Source organism: Lacerta agilis, chromosome 7, assembly GCF_009819535.1.
Source record: "Lacerta agilis isolate rLacAgi1 chromosome 7, rLacAgi1.pri, whole genome shotgun sequence".
NCBI lineage: Eukaryota > Metazoa > Chordata > Lepidosauria > Squamata > Lacertidae > Lacerta > Lacerta agilis.
In genome coordinates, this window is record NC_046318.1 from 81,848,856 (window position 1) to 81,872,821 (window position 23,966).

Consider the following 23,966-nt stretch of genomic DNA (forward strand, 5'->3'; position numbering starts at 1 on the left):
CACTGGAAATACCAGGGTTCCCAACACTTAATGCTAAGACCAGAAGATGGCTTGGTGTGACTCTAGAAGAGGGTTAAATTTTAAGCAGACTTTCCTGTCTGTCTTCCTATTGGTTAGCTGGAGGTGTGGGCGGTGGCTGTAGCTCAGTGCATGCTGCCAACAGACAACATCTAAGGAACCATTGAATCATACGATTGTAGAGTTGGAAGGGACCCCAAGGGTCATCTCGTCCTGCAATGCAGGAATCTCAACTAGCTTCCAAGACAGATGAGCATCGAACCGCTGCTTAAAACCCTCCAATGAAGAAGAGAGCACAACCTTTTAAACAGCTGTTGCTGTCAGGAAGTCCTTCCTGATGTTTAGCCGGAATCTCCTTTCTTATGACTTGAAGCCATTGGTTGGAGTCTTACCCAGGAGAAAACAAGCTTCTTCCATATTCCGTGCGACAGCCCTTGAGATATTTGAAGATGGCTATCATATCTCCTCTCAGCCTCTTCTAGTCCAGCCCCCTGCAATGCAGGAATCTCAACTAAAGGATCCATGACATGTGATCAGCTAACTGCTGCTTAAAAAAAATCAATCATTGAAGGAGAGTCCACCACTTCCTGAAAGAGTCAAGGAATCTCCAATAAATAAAATAATAATAATAATAATAATAATAATAATAATAATAATAATAATAATAATAATTTATTTATACCCCGCCCATCTGGCTGGGTTTCCCCAGCCACTCTGGGCGGCTTCCAACAGAATGTTAAAATACAATAATCTATTAAACATTAAAAGCTTCCCTAAACAGGGCTGCTTTCAGATGTCTCCTAAAAGTCTGGTAGTTGGTTTCCTCTTTGACATCTGGTGGGAGGGTGTTCCACAGGGTGGGTGCCACTACCGAGAAGGCCCTCTGCCTGGTATTATAACAACAACAACAACAACAACAACAACAACAACAACAACAACAACAACAGGGGTGTGGAAAACATACAGAGCTGCCTCTTGCTAAGCCTCACCATTTGCCCATTTGCCCCAGCATTAAGAACATCAATAGAGCCTTGTTGGATTAAGTGAAAGGGGAAACATCTTGAACAGCATCCTGTTCTCACAGTGGCCAACTGGGGGAATGTAGAAAGAAGAAGGACCTGAACACAACACCACTATCACCACTACTCAGAGCAACAACTCTCCAACCCACCAGGCAGAGAGGTCTTTCCCAGGTGATTCTACCTGAGATACCTGTCGCTGAAGATGTCAAGGGCTGAAAGAGAGGAGACACTGAACACAAAACAAATGATCCGCCGCTGAACTGTGGGCAACCTTTCTTGAAACATCTCCCTCCTGGGGAAGAGGTGCCATTCCAAATACTGACCACGCTGACTAAGATGGCGTGAGAGTACAAGGAAGCTCCTGATTATTTATGTTTGTATACGAGCTGTTATGTACTGAGCAGAATCCGAGAACAATAGGATCCAGAATGCAGCAGCCTGATTGGTCCGAGAACAATAGGATCCAGAATGTAGCAGTCTGATTGGTCCGCAGGAGCCACCCAATCCAGCTCCAGGTGGAAGTGAATCAGCGACCTGACTGGCCTGCAAAAGCAGCCAATCAGGCTCCTGGAGGAAGTGAAACCGCAACCTGATTGGCCAATCACATGGGGCCCATTGTGTAAATAATGTATACATAGCAGACGTTTTGGGGAAAGATTCATTCCTTGCTACTATGAGCTGAATAAAGAGCATGAAATTCACACTTGACTCCGAGTATATTTCACGAGCGTTGCCTTCGCATTTGAGCTGCGGGTGCTGATGGTGCTGGCGGGGATTTCAAGGAAAGTCAGAAGCATGTTGAGGAGATAATAGTGATGTCTGTACAATTCTATGCAGCAGAGCTTATAAGAAGGTAAGAAGAGCCTGCTAGATTGTGCCAAATGGTCCATCTGGCCCAGCATCCTGTTCTTACAGTGGCTAACCAAGAAGCCTGTGGGAAGCCTGCAAGCAGAACATCAGAAGATCCTGCTCCTCTCCTGAGGTTTCCAGCAACTGGTCTTCAGGAGCATTGATGCTTCCAACTGTAGGGGCAGAACACAGCCATCCTGGCTGGTAGCCATAGATAGTTCTCTCTCCCAAGTTGGTGACCATCTCTGCCACCCCTGGGAACGAGTTCCATAGTTCAACTAGGGCAGGCATCCCCAAACTGCAGCCCTCCAGATGTTTTGGCCTACAACTCCCATGACCCCTAGCTAACAGGACCAGTGGTCAGGGATGATGGGAATTGTAGTCCCAAAACATCTGGAGGGCCAGAGTTTGGGGATGCCTGAACTAGGGCTTCATTAAGAAGAACTTTCTTTTCTCTGTCCTAAATATTCCCACATCCAGCTGCATTGGGTTGCCCATGACTTCTAGTGTTACAAGGGAGCTTTATAAATTCCTGCATTGCCACCTCTCGCTCACCTTTCCTCTAAACTAAAAAGTCCAAAATGTCCCCAAAGCTCTAGGCAGTTAACAACAAAGCAAAGGCGGCTAGACAACATTTTTTAAAGTATATATAAAAGCTGAGAGTAAAGACAGTACTAAAACCACTTACATCAATACAGCTTCCAGTCAGTTAAAGAAAATTTATATTTTTAATATAAAAATCCAGCATGCTTATGGCTAAAGAATCCCTGGTTTGGGGGTGTGGGTGTATGTGTTGTGATTTTCAGTACAAAAGTGGCATTTTAGGCAACAGGGCACCAAAAAACTGAAATTTCATAAAACACAACACAGCAACAACACCAGCAAGGCCAGTGTCTGGCTGGCTCCGTGTTACAGATTCCTGTTTAAATTAAAATCACTGTGCAGACCAAGTATATAAACTCATAATCTTTATGCCTAATGGCTGCTGATTAAGCACGAACATTTTTTTTTAATGGTATTGCTTTTCTGTTGGCAAAATCAATGAGCTGAATTTTCATGACACCAATAGGCACTTTCACAGTCCAAATTAGCTTCCAAAAAGAGCTGTATTGGACTATTTCTCAGCCAAGTGTATTTCCCAAACCACTAATGGTTGAGGATTTCTCAGTGTAGCAGGGTTCCCACAGAGGACTTCACACACACTCAATATTCCTCCGCATTTCCAAAAATCCCATGAGGGCTGGAGCACTGAACTCCCGGAGGCTTCCAGTTTCCCCGCAATGACAGTGACTGACCTCGATCTGCTGGATGGCTTCTTCTCGCTGTCGGATGACCTCCAGGTCCTCCTCTGTGATTTCGGAGAGCAGGGCATGCTCCTGGTTTTGTTCCATCCACACGCTGTCTCCGCCGTTGAAGATCTTTTCGTCATCTGCCAGGTTAGAGAAAGGGGTCCTGGGACTTTGCTGGAGTGGAGAAAACATAGCAGACTTTAGAACCAGAGGACTGAGATTCCTGCATTGCAGTGGGTTGGGATGGATGACCCTTGGGGTCCCTTCCAACTCTGCAATTCTATGATTCTTTGACTCCCAAAGGAGGATCAAGTCAGAGAAAAAAACCTAACTTCACAATAAGAGGGTTGACACAGCTGTAGCAAAACAACAACCACCACCACCAGTTGGACACAGGCAGTTGCCTTATACTGAGTCTCCATGCTGCTCAATATTGCCTACACTGACTGGCAGCCCCTATATCCCCACAGTGCCTTCAAGCCCATCATACCCTCTCTGTTCCTCTGTGTCCCCCTGCCCTGATTTACTCAAACCTCTGCTGTTTAAAAGTTGCCTTCTCTGTTGTTCCCTTCCCTTCTGCAAATCCAGGACTGTGATTAGGCACTACAAATCCTCCAAAAGGGGTGGCATGATGACAGCATTCCATTTCTATTTATATAGGAAGATCTATCTAGCTATGGGCTATATCCAATGGTGGCCATTTATGCCTCTTGTGGGTTCCATAGTTCCATAGTTGAACTAGGCACTGCATGAAAAAGTATTTTCTGCCACTTTCTTAAGCCCTCAAATCCTTCTATGTCTTGGAATAAAATCCTGACAAACTCCCCCATACTCATCCATTTGGGAGGTGGCTGTGGAGAGGCAGAATTCTGTTCCCATCATATTCTCTCTCTCTCTCTCTCTCTCTCTCTCTCTCTCTCTCTCTCTCTCTCTCAGATATCACAAAGAAATGCAATTTTTTTTCTGTAAGGAAAGGGGATCTCTGTGATTCAAATGGATGTTGGCGATTAGAGAACAGTGACTTGCTTAAGACATTTTAATAAGTCCATGCTTTAGGCGAGATTTGAACTAGAGATTTCATTACTAGCTCACAACCACTGCATCAGTAACTACAGCAGACCCTCGGTTATTAAATATGTCATGTATGGAGACCTATACATTTGGGGGGAGGGGGGGATGTATATCGAAGCGTTAGTAGAAAATGAACCTCGCCAGTACTTGGAAGGGAACCAGCAAATTAACAGAGTTTACAAATCCAAATGCTGGAAAATTGAATCACTTCTTAAAGGGGCAGACTGTGTAATTAAAACGCGGCAATTTGATACATTTGTGCCCTTCAACATATATTAGCTCAAAGCACAGAAATATGTATGTGTAGCTATGCATTTATAAACCTCCGGTTCCGCTGATATTGTAAACATTAATTATATATGTACTAATAATTATGTAGGTTTCAATACTGATATTTCCCCCAGCATAATAGTCATCTGGGTGCCACAGTTCACAGGGGATCGGATTTTCTATTAATGGAGCCAATGCATATTTAAAATTAGTTATTACACTAGCAGGCTATTGCTCTCCAACTCCATATTAGGTTTAAATTAACAAACATCCACCCACAAGCTTGATTCCCAAGGGGTTGGGGGGGGGGAGAACGAACACAGAAAAGGAGAAAACAAATTCACGGTGAATATATTTTAAAATGGGATTTAGTTGCTATTTGAAGGACATGAGCAGAGCCTTGTGCAGAAGGTCTAAGGCTCATCGTGTCCTGCATCCCATCCTCACAGGACTAACCAGATACCTAATGAGGAACCTGCAAGCAGGACCAGAACACAGGAGCACCCTCCACTCCTGAGATCGCCAGCAACTGGTACCCAGAAGCATCATTGTCGTAAGAACCCAAGAGAAGCCTGCTGGATCAAGCCGAGGTCTCATCTCCAACAGCATCACATTCTCACAATGGCCAACCAGATGCTTATTATGGGAAATCTGCAAGTGGGACCTGAGCACAAGAGCCCTCTCCCCTCCTGTGGTTTCCAGGAAACTGGTATTCAGAATCATTTCTGTCTGGATCCATGATTAACCTCCAACATTCCTCAGAAGAAAATAGGGACATTTCTCACTCCACCATGACGGACCCTCAAGCCCCCATTTTTGATCACCCACCAGTCCGACATGGAGAGTCCTCAGGGGTGTAGCAAGGGGGGCATAGGGGGTGGACCGCCCCATTTTCCATAATGGAGGGGGTGACAAATTATCAAGGAACAATTAATGCCCTACTAGGGTGGTTCATAAAAAAAACTTTTTTTTTAAAAAAAAAAATTGCCTCCTCCAAAGGTCTTATCTTACTATACTAGGGATTATATAGCTATATATGAAATTTCATTCATATCGGTTAATATCTTGACCCGCCTCCACCAAAATAGCTGTTCACTTGGCTGTTTTCACAATTGCCCAGGGGGGAAAGGCAGTTCCTGTTCACAATTGCCCAGGGGGGAAAGGCAGATCCTGCTTTTTCTGTTTTAGAAAGAGCTAAAGGCTAACAAGAGGGAAAGAGATTGTTGAAAGGAACCCGCTCAACAGCTGATTGCAGGAGATCGGGAGGGAGATAAGGGAGCTTAGCTCCCTTCCTTCCCTGCCCAGGCCCCTTGCACAGTAGGATCCTGGGAAATTGAGGATCCTGGGAAATTGAGTTTTTCAGCCATTTGGGGTTTTCTGTTACTTTTCCTCTTGCTTTCTATTACTTGCTGGTGCTTACTGGTCTGTACTGGTTTGTACTGGTGCTTACTGGTTTGTACTAGTTCACTTTCCTCTTGCTTCCTATTACTTGCTGGTGCGTACTGGTTTGTACTGGTGCTTACTGGTCTGTACTGGTGCTTAGTGGTTTGTACTGGTGCTTACTGGTCTGTACTGGTTTGCTTTTCTCTTGCTTCCTATTACCTGCTGGTGCTTACTGGTCTGTACTGGTTTGTACTGGTGCGTACTGCTGGTGCTTACTGGTTTGTACTGGTTCGCTTTCCTCTTGCTTCCTATTACTTGCTGGTGCGTACTGGTTTGTACTGGTGCTTACTGGTCTGTACTGGTTTGTACTGGTGCTTACTGGTCTGTACTGGTTTGTACTGGTGCGTACTGGTGCGTACTGGTTCGCTTTCCTCTTGCTTCCTATTGCTTGCTGGTCTGTACTGGTTTGTACTGGTGCTTACTGGTTTGTATTGGTTTGCTTTCCTCTTGCTTCCTATTACCTGCTGGTGCTTACTGGTCTGTACTGGTTTGTACTGGTGCTTACTGGTTTGTAAGCAATGCTTTTCCCCCTTTACAAAAGCTGCACAAATCTGAACTGATCCTCAAAAAGCAGGGCTTTTCCCTTTGCAAAAAAAGCTGTAAAACTTTGAGCTGATTCTAAAAAAAAAAACCAACCATGAGTTTTAGAGGAGGAAAACCAGAAAAAATATTTTTTTTCTGGTTTCCTCCTCTAAAAACGAGGTGCGCCCTATGGTCCAGAGCGTCCTATGGAACGAAAAATACGGCAAAACCATTTTTGCAGGGGGGGGGAATCAATTGGGGGGGGTTTGACAAGAAATTTTCTGCACTGGGTACCACCTGACCTTCCTATGCCTCTGAGAGTCCTCCCCTCCCTTCGGTAACTTCACAGATAAGAATTAATGAGCAGTTCATAGATTTTTATGACAGCGTCGTGTTGCAAGCACATATACCCAGCTCTCTGCAAGGAGGGCAGTTGCCTGGTTTAATCATCCTTCCGGCTTCCGCAGCATTTTGGGCACCAGTGGGAAGTTCCTCCCTCCCTCTGACTCCTTTGCTCTCTGATACCTTCGGACCTCCGAGTCTGAGGGGAGCTGGGTTCCTCCATGCTCTCGAGAGACGTCTCAGCTTGCTGCCCCCTCCCTTCTGCTTCTGTCATCATTATCTCGTAACTGGGCAACTCCCCCCCCCACAAGCCGTTCAGCTTCTGCCTCTCTCTGTGTGTGTTTCTGAACACGCTGTGGGCAAGGGGGGGCACTTCTCCCCCCTCCAGCTCTCCATTGGAGAGAAGCTGGTCTGCCATAGACTGCATTCCCCAGTCCTCGTCTTCAGACCATTCCCTGACACCCACCCCACAGAGCATTTCCACCAATGGGACACAGCACACAAGCCCTCCACCGTCCTCTGAAAACCCCTTAATCCTGATTTAATAATAATAATAATAATAATAATAATAATAATAATAATAATAATAATTTATACCCCACTCATCTTTCTGGGTTCCCCCAGCGATTCTAGGCAGCCTCCAACACAATATTAAAATACATAAGTCTGTCAAACATTAAAAGCTTCCCTAAACAGGGCTGCCTTCAGATGTCTTCTAAAAGTCTGGTAGTTGTTTTTCTCTTTGACATCTGATAGGAGGGCATTTCACAGGGCGGGTGCCAATACCGAGAAGGCCCTCTGCCTGGTTCCCTGTAACTTGGCTTCTCGCAGCGAGGGAACCTCCAGAAGGCCCTCAGCACTGGACCTCAGTGTCAGGGCGGAATAATAATAATAATAATAATAATAATAATAATAATAATAATAATAATAATAATTTATTTGTACCCAGCCCATCTGGCTGAGTTTCCCCAGCCACTCTGGGCTGCTCCCAGTCAAATGTTAAAACAATACAGCATTAAAAAAAATGGGTGTGGAGACGCTCCTTCAGGTATACAGGACGGAGGCCGTTTAGGGCTTTAAAGGTCAGCACCAACACTTTGAATTGTGCTCAGAAACCTACTGGGAGCCAGTGTAGGTCTTTCAAGACGGGTGTTATATGGTCTCGGCGGCTGTTCCCAGTCACCAGTCTAGCTGCCGCTAGATTTTTCTTTGGGAAATATACAAAAAGAAAACAAGAACTACAACAACAACAACAACACAGACAATATTTTTTTTTAAAATTAAATAAATATATTTCAGAAAGCGGGAAGATCAGATGCGGATGCTCGAAGCATTTTATTTTTTAAAAAAATCAAGACTCCTTGTGCCCTGCTCCTCCTTTCTCCCCACCCAAGGCGACCCTGCCCTCGGCCTGCCCTTCAGGGGGCTGGACCTCAGCAGTGGCAGCCTCTTCTCCTCCTTAGCTGCTCTCCAGCTAGGCATTAGCTGCCCAAGGGAGGAGGCCAGTGGTGGCAGCCATGGGGCGCCAACAGGATGCCCCTTTGCAGCCGACACAGTTGCTCAGGGCAAATGCCGGCAAATCCTCCTCCCCAAACTCGCCGGAAGCTGCACTGGCTGGGGAAATAGGGACGTTTTGGGATCAAATCAGAAACCAGGATGGCTTGCATAATTAGGGGACTGTCCCTGTAAAATTGAGGCACCGGGGGGGGGGGTGGACCATGGAGGCAGAGCATAGCGACCATGGATTGTAGCCATTGATAGATTTATCGTCTATAATAGTCTCATCCTTTTACCTATCACAGCCTCTCCTAGACGGTCTTCCCAATCCGCTGTTGACTTCTGGTGAGCCTGAAACTAAGGCAGATAAGCATCTAAACTTCACAGAAGAGCAAATCAAGTAGTCACTGCCAATCCAATGCCCAACGAAGGAATGGACAAGGGTTTTCTTAAAACGAAATCAAAACAAAAAACCCTTGCATTTCGGTATAAAGTGGATTCAGTGGACAAGGCATGGTACTTCCTGCCATATCTTTAGTTTAGGAAGAACTCTTCTGGAATAGCAGGCTACATTTTGCTTGCCTACCTGTGATGCAGCAGAGCAATCTGCTTGGTTTCATTAGACTGGATAATCCCTATCCAGCTCGTCTTTCCTGAAACCAACACACGCTGCTGTCGCCAGGAGAGTCTCCTGCTGCAAGGCACTGAACAGAAGCCCAAAGCAATTACGGACGAAGAAGGTCCAAGGCAGCAGCAGAACATTTGGCCTGGGACTCTGAACACTTTTCCAGATGAGATCTGGAGTGTGATTACTGTTTTCGCATTATCTTTCAGGCAGAAGGAGGGAGAGGTGATGGGAAGCTTAGGTTATTGAAATCCAAGAATAGCAGCCCGTTACTTCTGACTCCGCCTTTCCATTCCTGGTGTGGCCTATTTGATGGGTTCTGTGAATGTGTCTTATTTCATGGAACTGAAGAATTGTAGAGTTGGAAGGTATCCTCAAGGGCCATCTAGTCCAGCCCTCTGCAATGCAGGAATCATGACTAAAGAATCCCTGACAGTTGGCCATGCAACCTCTGTTGAAAAGCCTCCAATGAATAGGAATAGCTCTTACTGTCAGAAAGGTATTCCTTAAATAGTTTCAGTCAGAAATTGTAATACAAATGTATATGTTCGTTTCACGAGCATATGCGTTTTAATGCACACTTTACTCCTGCAGATGCATTTCTGCACCTGTTATTTGGCTGGACCACGGCAGCACAAAACTCAGAGAAGTGCAGATTTTGGTTTGCGTAGCATTTCAGAAAGCGCATGTTTGACAGGTTCTTTTTTAAGTGTGAATGGATTTGGGTTTTTGCCCCACCCTTAGTCCACATGAATAAGGAGAAAGGAGTTTAATATCTGGAAGGGGCTGCCTTCCGTCCCTCTTACACTTGAATCAATTGGTGGGTGAGGGCTGAAGTTGTAGAGAGGGAAAGGATCTTGGAGACAAGGACAGCATTAAGAATACTCTAAAGGTAAAGGTAAAGGGACCCCTGACCATTAGGTCCAGTCGTGTCCGACTCTAGGGTTGCGGTGCTCATCTCACGTTACTGGCCAAGGGAACCGGTGTACAGCTTCCGGGTCATGTGGCCAGCATGACTAAGCCGCTTCTGGCGAACCAGAGCAGCACACGGGAATGCCGTTTACCTTCCCGCTGGAGTGGTACCTATTTATCTACTTGCACTTTGACGTGCTTTCGAACTGCTAGGTTGGCAGGAGCAGGGACCGAGCAACGGGAGCTCACCCCATCGCGGGGAATCGAACCGCCGACCTTCTGATCGGCAAGCCCTAGGCTCTGTGGTTTAACCCACAGCACCACCCTCGTCCCTGGTTGTGACCAAACATCTTCTACCATAGCTTGATAAAACAAGGTTCCAGGGATGTCTATCAGGCTGTCTGATGCATTGTGTTTGCAGAAAAGCTGTGGATCAGCAGACCTTGTGTTCAAATCCTGCTTTCAAAGTCCAGCTGCTGTGAGAAAAGGACATTAGACTAGATGGGCTATTGGCCTGATTCAGCAGGTGTCTTCTTAAGTTCTTATGAATAGTTAGATCCAGGTAACTTGCAGTTGGGTGACCTGTGGCCCTCAGCCCATTTCCTGTGGCCCTTGGGCAAATTCTTGTGAATGACAAGGAGGTAAAAGGGGAGGAAGGGGTAGAAGAGACATGGGGGTGGGGAGGGAAGAAAACATGTAGTCAGAAAGCAAGAGAAAGGCGTGACAGAGAAAAAGAGCAGAGAGGGGCAAGGGGAGAAAGAGAGATATAGGGCTGGTGGAGGAGAGGAGGGCAGGAATAAAGGAGAAAGGAAGTGGCCTGTCTCACCTTTGGCTCCAACACCACCTTCCCCATATGTGTCTCCCTAACAGAATACCGTTGAGCGAAAACAGCCCTTGACAGATAAGAAGGTTAGGCAACTCTGAGATAATTGCTCTCTCTCTCTCTCTCTCTTCCATAGATCATGAACAGGGGAGAAGAGCTCTTTTTACAAGCACTGGAAGGTTAAGGGGGGTAAAGAAGAAAAAGCCCTATGGCTATTTATTAGTTTCAGTTTAAAGGGCTTGGAGAAAACTGCAGGAAGCACAAAGCATCTCCCCACATTCTTAGCAGCCACAGCGAACACCTGCAGCTTATCCTGCGAGTTAAACTTCTGGCAAGTGCAGCTTAGAAAAATATCCTGGAATTGGGAGAATAGGGAGAAACAGACACAGAAAACCCCCTTCCTTCCTCCAAACTGCCTCCCGCCTCTGCTTATTAGCTCCACCGAGCAGCCCTTGCCTCTACATTTTCATTTGCTTCCTTGCACCATGTCTCTAGTCCCTAGTGTTGACCGCTCTGTGCTGCTAGTCTGCACAAATTGATTAAGCATTAGAAGTGAAGGAGGAGCAAGCCCTTTGCAGCGGGAGAGATGGGAATGGGGTTCTGAGATCAGAAAGTCTCCCCCCCTTTAACGGCTGCCAGTCTCTTTCTCTTTTAACAAACACAGGTCAAGCCTCCAGGTTAGCAGAAAACCGGAATGAAATGCTCAGGTCTGTCTCACTTCATGCCACACAGAGCGTAATTTGCCTTAGTTGGGTGTGACTTCACTGCAATGAATGCCGAAAACAAATAACATCATGGGGATATGAATTGTGGTGTTGGGGGGACAGGATCGTCTAAAAGCAGGGGGAGCCAATGTGATACCCACCCCAAGATTTTGCTGAACGACAGCTCCCATCATCCCTGACCAATCCCATGCTGAAATAAACAAACAAAAAAGTCATTCCAGTAGAACCTTTGTTGTTGAGTCGTTTAGACGTGTCCGACTCTTCGTGACCCCACGGAACAGAACACGCCAGGCACTCCTGTCTTCCACTGCCTCCCACAGTTTGGTCTAACTCATGTTAGTAGCTTCGAGAACACTGTCCAAGCATCTCATCCTTCTCCTTGTGCCCTCAATTTTTCCCAACATCAGGGTCTTTTCCAAGGAGTCTTCTGTTCTCATGAGGTGGACAAAGTATTGGAGCCTCAGCTTCAGGATGGTTGGACAGTGTTCTCAAAATTACCAACATGAGTTTGACCAAACTGCAGGAGGCAGTGGAAGACAGGATTGCCTAGCGTGCTCTGGTCCATGGGGTCACGAAGAGTCGGACACGACTAAACAACTCAACAACAATAAGTTGCAATTCAACAACTTCTCTTTCCAGTCTATTTCTGAAATTCTTTTGCTGGTTCCCATGCTGGTTGATGAGAGTTGCAGACTAGAAACTCCTGGAGAGCGCCATCTTGGCGGCCCTAGGGCAGCACAGCCAAACTTTTCATACCAAGTGGGCTGCAAGAGTGTTTTCCAGGGGTGGGGAGTGAGGCTATAATCTGATGTCCCAGCATGTCCAAAGTCTTTTTCGGTGGCCTAATCTGGCCTGCTGGTTGATTTAATCCAGCCCCTCAACAACTTTGGTCAGCCCTCATGCATGTTCACTTCAAATCTGGCCCTCTTTGAAAAAGGTTTGGGCACCCCTGCCCCAACCCCAACCCTCATGCTGTCTTCCAAAGCCAGCTAAAGGAGGCGCCAGGCTTTGAGAAGGAGGTGTGATGCTCTGGAAGAGTCCTAGAACCTTTCCACCTCCTTCCCAAAGCTGGAAAACTGCTAACTAGGCTTCGGGAAGGAGGGAGGGCTCTAGGACCCTGCCAGAGCCTGGTGCCTCACTTACCTGGCTTTGCAAGGCAGTGGGAGGCCTGGGCATCAAATGTCACCGAGAGCCACCCAAAAAAGGGCTGCAAGTTGGACTGTGGGTTCATTCTAAGGTGATACATGAACAGAGCTCTGTTAGCTCTAAATTTGCAATATTGTTCATTCTACTTTAGGCTAAATTCAGTAGGGAGTTCTCACCACTAGTAGGGATTTGGTTTTCTCTGCTGCGGGGACCAGAGCTCAAGAGGCAAGGCACATGTTTTGCACGCCAAAAGGTCCTGGGTTCAATCCCCGACACCTCCATTTTGAAGGGTGAGCAAAGCAATACTATGCCTTATGGGGGAAAGCAAAAACACCTGACTTGCTGGAAAGAAGCTAACTTTATTTTCCCCCGATGCATTTATTAATGTTTTATCAAAGTTGCTGCAGTTTTCCCTTGCTGTATTCTTATGAAAAGGGTGGCTAATAAATATTTAAATAAAAATAAAGACAGTCAAAAATAAATAAATCAATAAAGAAAAATAGCCAAAGGGGATGTATGCATTGATATGAGTATTCATTGATTGCTTTGATTGTTAGCCTCAAACATCTGGATAGGCAGCATATCCATTTTTAAACAAGTCAATGGCCCAGAGCTTTCTTGTTCTCTCCTGGCTTTCCATCAAAGTCTCTTTGGAATACTTCCCGGCCTCTCCTCTGTTATCTATGCCTCCCCTCCTTCACAACTTCTCATTGCCGAAAATAATCTGCTTTCTAAAAGAAAGCAAAATAATCAAATATGGTTCACTCGAAAGCATGAAAATTCAGTAGGTGTGCAGCAAAATAGGCATGGATGAACACATCCCCCCCCCCCCTTATTGATGTGGCTCCTTAATTCTGGATGCAGATGGGCTTGTCTTTGTGTATAATTTGCTTTCTTGCGCTCTCTTTTTGCTTTGCATATCGCTCCGAGGGTTTCATAACAACAAATAGCTCAACTGGAAGTCAAAGAATTGGCTCCCGTTAGCAATTTCTGGCACTTCACTTTGGACTGATGCTGACTAGCACTTAAGTCAGGTTCACTGAAACTGTTAACTGGAATGAAGGATTTTCGTGCATTGCAAAGCACACATCCGAAGGGTGAAGCAGAGGCTAAGGGGAATCAAAGGAGAGTCTTAGGGTGGAGAGAGGGGTCCTGACATCCTCTATTTCATCCCAGGGGAAATGATTCTGCAAACAGTGCCTCGGGTTCTCTTGTGGGTCAGTTTGGCAGTTTCGACAAAATTAACTGGATAAGCTGTTACAGGTATTTTTTTCCAGAATCCCTTTGGGACTCCTCAATCATATCTTGTGTGGAGGGGTTGCTATTCCAGCTACAAATGAATCTCTGCACACTGGGCTCTCCTGGAAGATTGGGGATCCTCAGAAATGGGTTTGCCCAACCAACTTCAGAGAGGGGGACTGTCCTTGTTTGCGTGAACCTCTTTGGCTTAATCTTCTTTTAAATAAGATGTGCTGGGGGCTCCCAACTTGGGCTACATTCCTAATCATGTCTACTGAGAAACAAGCCCAAATGAAGTCAACAAGGCTTACTCACTTCCCTTTCACAAGATGTAGTGATAGATGCCAATTCTGATGGCTTTAAAAGAGGGTCCGACAAACTTGTGGAGGTCAGTGGTCACTAACCAAGGAACCTGGTTTCTATCTCCCTTCTACCTCTCCCACAGGAGAGGAGTGTGGCTGTTGCACCCTGGTCCCGTGTTCAGGCTTCCCATGGGCATCTGTTTGGCCACTGTGAGGACAGGATGCTAGACTAGACGGACTACTCCACCTGGGCTCTTCACACATTCCTATTTTAACTAATCAATCACTCAATCAAATTGCATTTCTATACCAAAGTGGTGTACACAATTTCCCCCTGATCTCCTTCAAAACAATCTTGTGAGGGAGGTTAGGCCCAGGGTTGCCAGCATTTTCATTCTCTCCCGTTGCTGGATGTGTGATTGTTACATCACATGTCTGTGTTTACATTCCATGCTTGGAAAGTGTGGGAAACGGAAGCCAGTCCTGTCTCTTCCATTGTATTGTACTTTTCTATTTTTGCTCTCTCCTCTTGGAGAAGATGTGAGAGGACGCCATGATTGCTTTGTCCTGTATATATTGCTTAATAAATTACTTAGATGCCACACCTCATAGCCTCAGCTTACAGCATTACTCTACTGTTTGAGTGTGCAAATATTTTTGGATATGTGTCGCTGCTGCGCAATGGGACTGAAGAGTTATGACTGTCCTGTGCTGCATTCCAGAGGAAGACGGCTGGAGAGTTTTGTCTCAATCTGGGGGTTGTGCGGTTCCCCCCCCCCCCGGTGCTTCCAATAAAGGTCACCAAGCGAGCTTCAGGATGCCCAAGTGGTGATTCGAACCCTGCTCTCCTATGTCCTAGTTCAACACTCGAACCACTATGCTACACCGGACCTCTAGTGGGATGTTCTTCTGGGACACTGCCAGAGGGAAGAAGGTTGGATTTTTGTTGTTGTTGTTGTTGTTGTTGTTGTTGTTGTTGTTGTTGTTGTTGTTGTTTTGCTTCCTGGTCATCAATCAACTTGCCTCCATCGGATGTCAAGGGAGCTGCCCTGGAGAGCAGCATGTTAGCAGTTCAGGGAAAGACAGGGAAACACCAGCTAGCTTGGAGTTTCTTTATTAAGGGAGCAGAACAGAGAACATACAGAGACCTCTGAGATATGCTCCACCTAGGTGGAGCAGTTGTTCATACTGTCTTGTATCCCAATTCCCTCTGTGTCAGGCCGCTCCCTCTGTCTATGGACAGCCCCAAGGGACCCTCTCTGTTTCTTCCTGGCTCTCTGCTCTGTGATATACATCAAATACCTTGTTCTGGGAGTTTGGGGTGGGGCTTTCAGGCTGTCAGCAGAAAAGCTGCCAGGGTGGCTCAGCGGCAAAGCTGCTGATTCCTGATTTTTTCCCCTCCACTGTGTATTGGGGCACCTGCTTGTTTCCTCCTCTTCCTCATCCTCCAAGCTCCCAGTCTCCTGTACTTCCCACCTCTTCCCCTCCTCTGGGGTGTGTCCTGTTGTCCACCACCAGGACCCAGGATCTAAACCCCTCCTCATCCAGCCAATCCCTGACACTTGGCATTTGATGGGATGGATGCTCCAATCAAGGCTGTTTCTAGGCAGTGATGGTCATGCTGGCACACTGCAGTTGTGCCTCCAGCAAATTCTCCAGCATCTTCCTTAAAAGAGATCCTCGCCTGTGTCTATATAGAGCTCTGTGCTTCCCTCCCCTCCTCAACTGATGGCTTTATCTACAATGCCAACAGATGGTCCTACAGCAACACGAGTGAAGGAGAATAATAATAAAGCAGAGCAGAAGCATAAACACTCCCCTCCTCCTCCTCCTCCTCCTCTCTGCAGCCTGATATTCTTTATTTTTCTTTTTCTTTTTAAAGAGCCCATTTTATTTAACCAGCAGAAATTTTAATCACAATACGAACATACATCATGGCAGAGTGAAACTTGCAGTCCTCTAGGGAAACAGGCAGCCTCTGCACACCCAGAAAATGACCCAAGCAAATCTTTCCCCAGATCTTTGGTCAATGGGAACATCGACTGGGATTTAAAGCATAAAATAAAATTGCAGAGCAGCCCATTTTTAAATATTTCCCCATCTGCCTGAATTATATCCTAATAATTCTTGAGGCTCTGTTGTGTTATACCAGCCAGCAAACTGTTCTGGCTGTCATAGCTGGCTAGAAAAACAAAACAAAAACAAAACACAGAGTATCACTCCAGCATGGCCGTACCTTGGTTCTCGAACAGAATGCATTCCAGGAGTCCGTACGACTCCCAAAACCGTTCAAAAACAAAGGCGCAACTTCCAATTGGCTGCCGGAGTGTCGTGCAGTCAATTGAAAGCCGTGGAAGCCACACCGGACGTTCGGCTTCTGAAAATTGTTCAAAAACCGGAACACTCGCTTCCAAGTTTCGATCCTTCGGGAGCCAAGGCGTTCGGGATCCAAGGTATTACTGTACCTACAACATGGTACAAAGTGACCCCACTTGGAGGTTTATCACTGTTTCTTTGAAAGGCAACACACCAAATTGCCATTTCACAGACATGGTGCCCATGATTCTAAGTTTCCTCCGCGGGTGAGAAATATTTCCCCTGTGTTTTGAAAGCCAAAACACCAAATCACTATTCCACAGAGATGGAGTTGTAAAGGATACCTTGGAGATGATCCAGAGTAATCCCAAAAATACTTCTTCCATCCCAATGGCTCTCATTTCTGAGAACAAAAGTAGCATTTCAACACCCCCATTCCCCACTGCTGCAGGATCAGGAACACAGGAACCTGACCTATATCAGAAGTCGGGCTCTTTAACATCAACTTCGTTGGACTGGTCATGTTGTGTGGATGCCTGGTTATTGTCTTCCAAAGCAACTACTCCATTCTTGAAAATGGAAAGCGTAATGCTGGTGGTCAGCAAAAGAGGTTCAAAGACTGTCTCAAGGCAAATCTTATCAAATGTAGTATAAACACTGACAACTTGGAAACACTGGCCTGCTAGCGCTCCAATTGGAGAACAGCCTTTACCAAAGGTGTCATGGGCTTTGAAGACACTCGAACTCAGGAAGCAAGGGAGAAACGTGCTAAGAGGAAGGCACGTGATCAACTCCCGCCCAGAAACTCCCGTCCAGTCACTTACAGAATTATTGTTAAAACCGTGTTCATGGAAGACAATGTTACTTGGCTACAAAGGATCACAGAAGAAGGAGGAGGAGGAGGAGAAGGAGGAGGAAAAAGAAGAAGAAGAAGAAGAAGAAGAAGAAGAAGAAGAAGAAGAAGAAGAAGAAGAAGAAGAAGAAGAAGGTCTACCCGATTTGGTATTTTAGATAGTGACCGGCTCTCCAACGGTTTAGGGAAGAGCTCTTCGCAGTCCTACCCAAAGATGTCGGAGCTTAAACCCGAGATCTTTTGGGTGCTGCACTACACACCTCCCCCCATCTGGATGAGCCAGACTGATAAGGAAATACAGAGAGATAAAGACTGGGAATAATGAGAAACTGTAAGAAAATCCTTAAAAAGGCAGATTCAATGGGGCCTTGCTGGGACGCCTCCCCACTTAGAAAAATTGGATGTCAAAGAGAGATGGAGAAGCCCAGATACAAACCAAGCTCCTTTTAACCTTCCCTCTCCATCCTCCCCATCCCACCAAATATACACGTCTGAGATTTGTCCTCATCACCAATTCCTTTATCATGACTATTTTGTGTTGCCTTTTATGGGATTTTATATATAAACTGTTGTATGCTGCCTGGATATTGTGTCAAGAGGCCGTGTTGGCATGGCAGTTAGCCAGACCAGGACCTGGAAGATCAGGGTTCAACTCTCCACTTGGCCATCATGAAGATCATTGGGGGTGATGTTGGGGGCCAGCTATTGCCTCTCAGCCTAACGTCCCTCACAGGGGGGTTATGGGGATTGATTGAGGATGGGGAAAAAACTCCATGTATGACACCTTGAGCTCCTTGGAGGAAAAAGGGGGGGATATAAAAACAACAAACAAATAAATAATCATTAATATTATATAGAATGGGACGCGGGTGGCACTGTGGATTAAACCACAGAGCCTAGGGCTTGCCGATCAGAAGGTCGGTGGTTCAAATCCCCGCAACGGGGTGAGCTCCTGTTGCTTGATCCCTGCTCCTGCCAACTTAGCAGTTCAAAGGCATGTCAAAGTGCAAGTAGATAAATAGTTACCGCTCCGGCGGGAAGGTAAGTGGCATTTCCATGTGCTGCTCTGGTTCGCCAGAAGCGGCGTAGTCATGCTGGCCACATGACCCGGAAGCTGTACACTGGCTCTGTCGGCCAGTAAAGCGAGATGAGCGCCACAACCCCAGAGTCGTCCGCAACTGGACCTAACGGTCAGGGGTCCCTTTACCTTTTTAAATATGATATACAGTGGTACCTCTGGTTAAGAACTTAGTTCATTCCGGAGGTCCGCTCTTAACCTGAAACCGTTGTTAACCTGAGGCACCACTTTAGCTAATGGGACCTGCCACTGCTGCTGTGCCGCCGGGGCACAATTTCTGTTCTCATCCTGAGGTAAAGTAGTAGAGGTACTACTTTGGGGTTAGCGGAGTCTGTAACCTGAAGTGTCTGTAACCCGAGGTACTACTGTAGAAGTGGGCAGCCTGTATTTCCCACACAAAAGGAAAGCAAGGAAGAAAGGATGAAAGGAAGAAAGTTTTGGCAAAGTGACCCTTATCAGGTGGGGGAACAACCCCGGGGGGGGGGACAAACAAACAAACAAACACAAAACACCTACACTGTCATGTCCACCTTTCCATCCCCAATTTGTTTAGACAAGCAGGAGCTACAGAGCAATGCTGGGATTCACTTTCTGACTTTGAAAAATGTGCCCGTCCTATAATTCGAATTGATTATTCCGCTTGGAAGTTGTGTACTGCAGTATAGTTGTCTGTAATCTAAATGCTCTCTTGGGAAACATTGAAATAAGGGTTTATTTGTTGGCACCAGGGGCTCAGGAGATAATTTGAAGTCGCAATTGGCTTATATTTCACGGGCACGGGGTTATTAAGCTGACCTTATTTCCACGGATGGGTCTCCGCTATGGAGCTTTCAGGGGAGATTGCGCTCCTTGATCATGCCCCCTGGGGGATCTATCCTGGTGCCCAGGGCGTCCTAACGCTAAACGCCGGCCTGATCTCAACTCTAAATGTCCGCATCCTCCACTTTCGGCCATATTGACGGATATCATGTCACCCATTGCTGTAAATAAATTACCCATTCTTCATGTCTATTGTCACTTTGAAGGTATTTATAGAGAGTGCAATCACTTCCCTGCCAAAAAAAAAAAAAACCCCTCCTCCCAAGGCTACATAAATTTAGCATCTTCATTCTAGCTTCTTATGTCTCCTAGCCCTGGAATTGGTGTTATTTTCGTTCGCCCACTTTGAGCAACAACATAAGAAGATGCCTCAGGATTGGGCCAATGGCCCATCGAGTCCTGGGTGTCTCCACACCCAATACTTCAGTAACAATTAAAAAATAAATAAATAAGACAAGGTCCAAAACGCGAAATCCCTTTGCCGACTTTAAAATCACAGAACCTCAAAATTTTGATAGATCCCCCCCCCCCGTCTCTGATCATCCTTAAGGTGATGACCTGAACATCAGAGTGTCTGATAAATTCTTCTAATGTGTGGTTAAAGGGTAGTAATGTACACGGTGAGGGAGGACTGAGAGCTACACCAGAGACAAGGAATCTTTCATACTCGAGTTAACCAGCGCTGATTGCTTGCATGAACTTTCTCCATCCCTGGGTGGAGGTGTCCTCCTAATGAACATTTTGTTGAAAACAAAACTTGCTGGGTGAGTAAAGAGGAAAGACACCCTTACTACTGCGTCGTTTGAAGAAAGACGAGAGACACACATACTGAACTGGATGATGTCAACAGGGCCAGAAACAGGAACCTTCTTTGTCTATGAAAATTTCAAGTCTATTGAAGTTGAGGCTCCAGTACTTTGGCCACCTCATGAGAAGAGAAGACTCCCTAGAAAAGACCCTGATGTTGGGAAAGATCAAGGAGAAGGGGACGACAGAGGATGAGATGGTTGGACAGTGTTCTCGAAGCTACTAACATGAGTTTGGCCAAACTGCGAGAGGCAGTGAAGGATAGGCGTGCCTGGCGTGCTCTGGTCCATGGAGTCACGAAGAGTCGGACACGACTGAACGACTGAACAACAACAACAATTTGTGAAGAACATATTGTGACGATTATAAGAATGATGTATTTTATTTTCAGTCTATCTGTTCGTGTGTATGTCTGTCTGTTTGTCTTTTTCTTTGCATGTATGCTGTTGATGTTATTATGAAAGTCAATAAAAAATTAGGGACCTTCTTGGAGTTTTAGCAACGCAAGGATGTAGAACCTGCAGGCACCTCCATATGTTGCTGGACTCCAAAGCCCATCAGCTCCAGCCAGCATGGCCAATGAACAGGGATGATAGGAGCTGGAGTTCAGCAACACCTGGAGGACCATGAGTTCTCCACCTTGTGTTAACACTTCCCATTTAGTTAACACATATATTTGCTTTGCCAAAGACTGGGGTGCATATTTGGGGGACTTAGAAGCAGCTGTGATTTTCTTTATAGGTAGGGTTTTCTATAAAAAAAACCCCCAAAAAACTGGCATTCATGGTTACAGATGCCATCTAATAACTAGGCAATAAGAGACCGTGGAAAAAGCAAATGAATACACAACATGTTTACTCAGAAGTAAGTTCCATCAAGTTAAATAAAGCTTACTCTCAAGTAAGTGTGCAAAGGGCTGTGGTCTTGACTGTAAATCATTTCCCATTTGAAAGCCAGAAGGGAAGCAGGGGTTAAAATAGGAAAATAAATAAATAGAGGTACCGGTACATGTTTACCTTGCTACAAAAGAAGAAGAGGAAGAAATGATCATAATAATATTGCAATCGCAGAGGGTGAACGTCTGTTAAATTATTATCTGCTGATTCCAGTGGGTAATGTTGTAATGTAAATAAATTATTTTATATTATTTCATTTGGCATAAGTTGTTCACTTTAAAGTCATTAAAAAAAATCATTTGCCTTGGATTGGACTGTTGATCACCTGGCGATTCCTTCCGCTTGGCACCTTGGCTGCTAGGCTTTTCTCAATTCATGCAATCTGTTCCAGCTGTTCCTAAAGATGCAATTTAGCATTTTGCTGGTGTTTCCCTCCCTGCTGTTTTATGCTTTTATGATGATTGTTTGACTCATGTCTGACTTGCGTTTAGTGGCCTTGAATGCCATCTACGACAGAACAGTGGCATACGAACATGCTAATAAGTGTATATTTAAAAAATAAATAAATAGACAGAACTAATTTGGCAACCCTATGCAAGGTGCTGGAGGAGACTCTTGAGAGTCCCATGGACTGCAAAAACATCAAACTTATCCATCCTTAAAGAAATCAGCCCTGAGTGCTCACTGGAAGGACAGATCCTGAAGTTGAGGCTCCAGTACTTTGGCCACCTCATGAGAAGAGAAGACTCCCTGGAAAAGACCCTGATGTTGGGAAAGAGGGCGGGCACAAGGAATCATAGAACCATAGAGTTGGAAGAGACCACAAGGGCCATCCAGTCCAACCCCCTGCCAAGCAGGAAGCACCACCAAAGCATTCCTGACAGATGGCTGTCAAGCCTCTGCTTAAAGACCTCCAAAGAAGGAGACTCCACCACACTCCTTGGCAGCAAATTCCACTGTCCAACAGCTCTTACTGTCAGGAAGTTCTTCGTAATGTTTAGGTGGGATCTTCTTTCTTGTAGTTTGAATCCATTGCTCCGTGTCCACTTCTCTGGAGCAGCAGAAAACAACCTTTCTCCCTCCTCTTTATGACATCCTTTTATATATTTGAACATGTCTATCATATCATCCCTTAACCTTCTCTTCTCCAGGCTAAACATACCCAGCTCCCTAAGCCGTTCCTCATAAGGCATCGTTTCCAGGCCTTTGACCATTTTGGTTGCCCTCCTCTGGACACGTTCCAGCTTGTCAGTATCCTGTGGTGCCCAGAACTGGACACAGTATTCCAGGTGAGGTCTAACCAGAGCACAATACAGTGGCACTATTACTTCCCTTGATCTAGATGCTATACTCCTATTGATGCAGCCCAGAATTGCATTGGGTTTTTTAGCTGCTGCATCACACTGTTGACTCATGTCAAGGGGACGACAGAGGATGAGATGGTTGAACAGTGTTCTCGAAGCGACTAGCATGAGTTTGGCCAAACTGCAGGAGGCAGTGAAAGATAGGCGTGCCTGGCGTGCTCTGGTGCATGGGGTCACGAAGAGTTGGAAATGACTGAACAACAAATGCAGCAGGCAGAACCCTTATCACCTTTACATCTGCAGAAACCTTACAAAGAGATATAGGCTGGCAACCCTTCTTAACTCAAGCCCAGGCATATAGAAAGCAGCCAAGTCAAAGCACTGGTTCATCTAGTTCAGCATTTTCTACTATGCTGACTAGGAGCAGCTCTTCACAGCTCTCATACCCAGAGATGCTCAGGATTCAATCCGGGACCTTCTGCATGCCAAGCATAGTCCCCACCACCAAGCTACAAGCCTTCTCCCTCCTACAATAGTTTGCTCCTGAGCCTTTCTCAGGTAAAAATAAATAAATAAATAACAAACCTCCAACAACGTATTTTGAGGCATCCTCCGTTCCCCTCCTCTCTAATCAAACCAAGTTTCGTATAGTTGATTGCTACAGAAAACATCCCTAATAAGAACCCACCAAGGGTAGCCTGCCTGCTATTTCCAATTTGCTTCCCAGCTCCAGGTTTAATATGCTGAAAGACGCTTCAATTTTGAGATCGTCTTTTATTGAAAAACTGTTGATGAGCAAAATGCATAATGCTCTCCTATTACTCCCCATCTCGTGTGCATCCCCTGGGCGCAGGAATCGTCTTATCTCCGCTCCCTGGCTGTTCCTTGAGCATATTTACATTGTTAGCCTCGCCAAAAAAGAAAAAAAAAGGAGAAGAAAGGTATCATTATGTCAATAAGAGCAATTGAAGCATTAATAGGATGGTTACAGGCAGAAATGCAAGAGATTACTGTGTGTGCTGTGTGTGTGTGTGTGTGTGTGTGTGTATATATATATATATATATATATATATATATATATATATATATATATATATATATACATACACACACACACACACACACAAGCGAGGGGGGAAACGTATGTCACAGGACTCTTTTTAATTGTTCTGTGTTGCTGAATCTTATCTTTGGAAGAGCCCCAACACAGGAGGAGGAGGAGAAAGAGATAGTTTGGGGAAAAGGAGAATGAGAAGGAAGACAGAAGTGGGACTAGAGATCATCTTGAGTAGGGACGGATTGAGGTTTGATGAGGCCCTACGCTATTTAGGGGGACGCGGGTGGCACTGTGGGTTAAACCACAGAGCCTAGGGCTTGCCGATCAGAAGGTCGGCAGTTCGAATCCCCGCCATGGGGTGAGCTCCCATTGCTCGGTCCCAGCTCCTGCCCACCTAGCAGTTCGAAAGCATGTCAAAGTGCAAGTAGATAAATAGGTACCACTCTGGCAGGAAGGTAAACGACGTTTCCGTGCGCTGCTCTGGTTTGCCAGAAGTGGCTTAGTCGTGCTGGACACATGACCCAGAAGCTGTACGCCGGCTCCCTCGGCCAGTAAAGCGAGATGAGCGCCGCAACCCCAGAGTCGGACACGACTGGACCTAATGGTCAGGGGTCCCTTTACCTTTAAGCTACTGAAGGTAATGGGGCCCTTTATATGGCCTGCTGTCCCTTGTCAACAACTAATTGCTGCTGTTGTTTGTTTGTTTGTTTGTTTGTGTTTTCGTGTGTGTGTGCGTTGAAT

At 45.8% G+C, this 23,966-nt stretch overlaps 1 protein-coding gene across 2 annotated transcripts in view; it reads right to left on the reverse strand.

Moving 5' to 3' along the window:
• The window catches only part of TSNARE1 (t-SNARE domain containing 1), a 276,668-nt gene that overhangs the window by 139,406 nt on the left and 113,296 nt on the right, over positions 1-23,966 (reverse strand). For both annotated transcript variants that reach the window (XM_033155931.1, XM_033155930.1), the window contains exon 7: positions 3,185-3,352. In XM_033155931.1, coding sequence (XP_033011822.1) covers positions 3,185-3,352 — 168 coding nt within the window. The remainder of the gene's footprint in view (positions 1-3,184; positions 3,353-23,966) is intronic.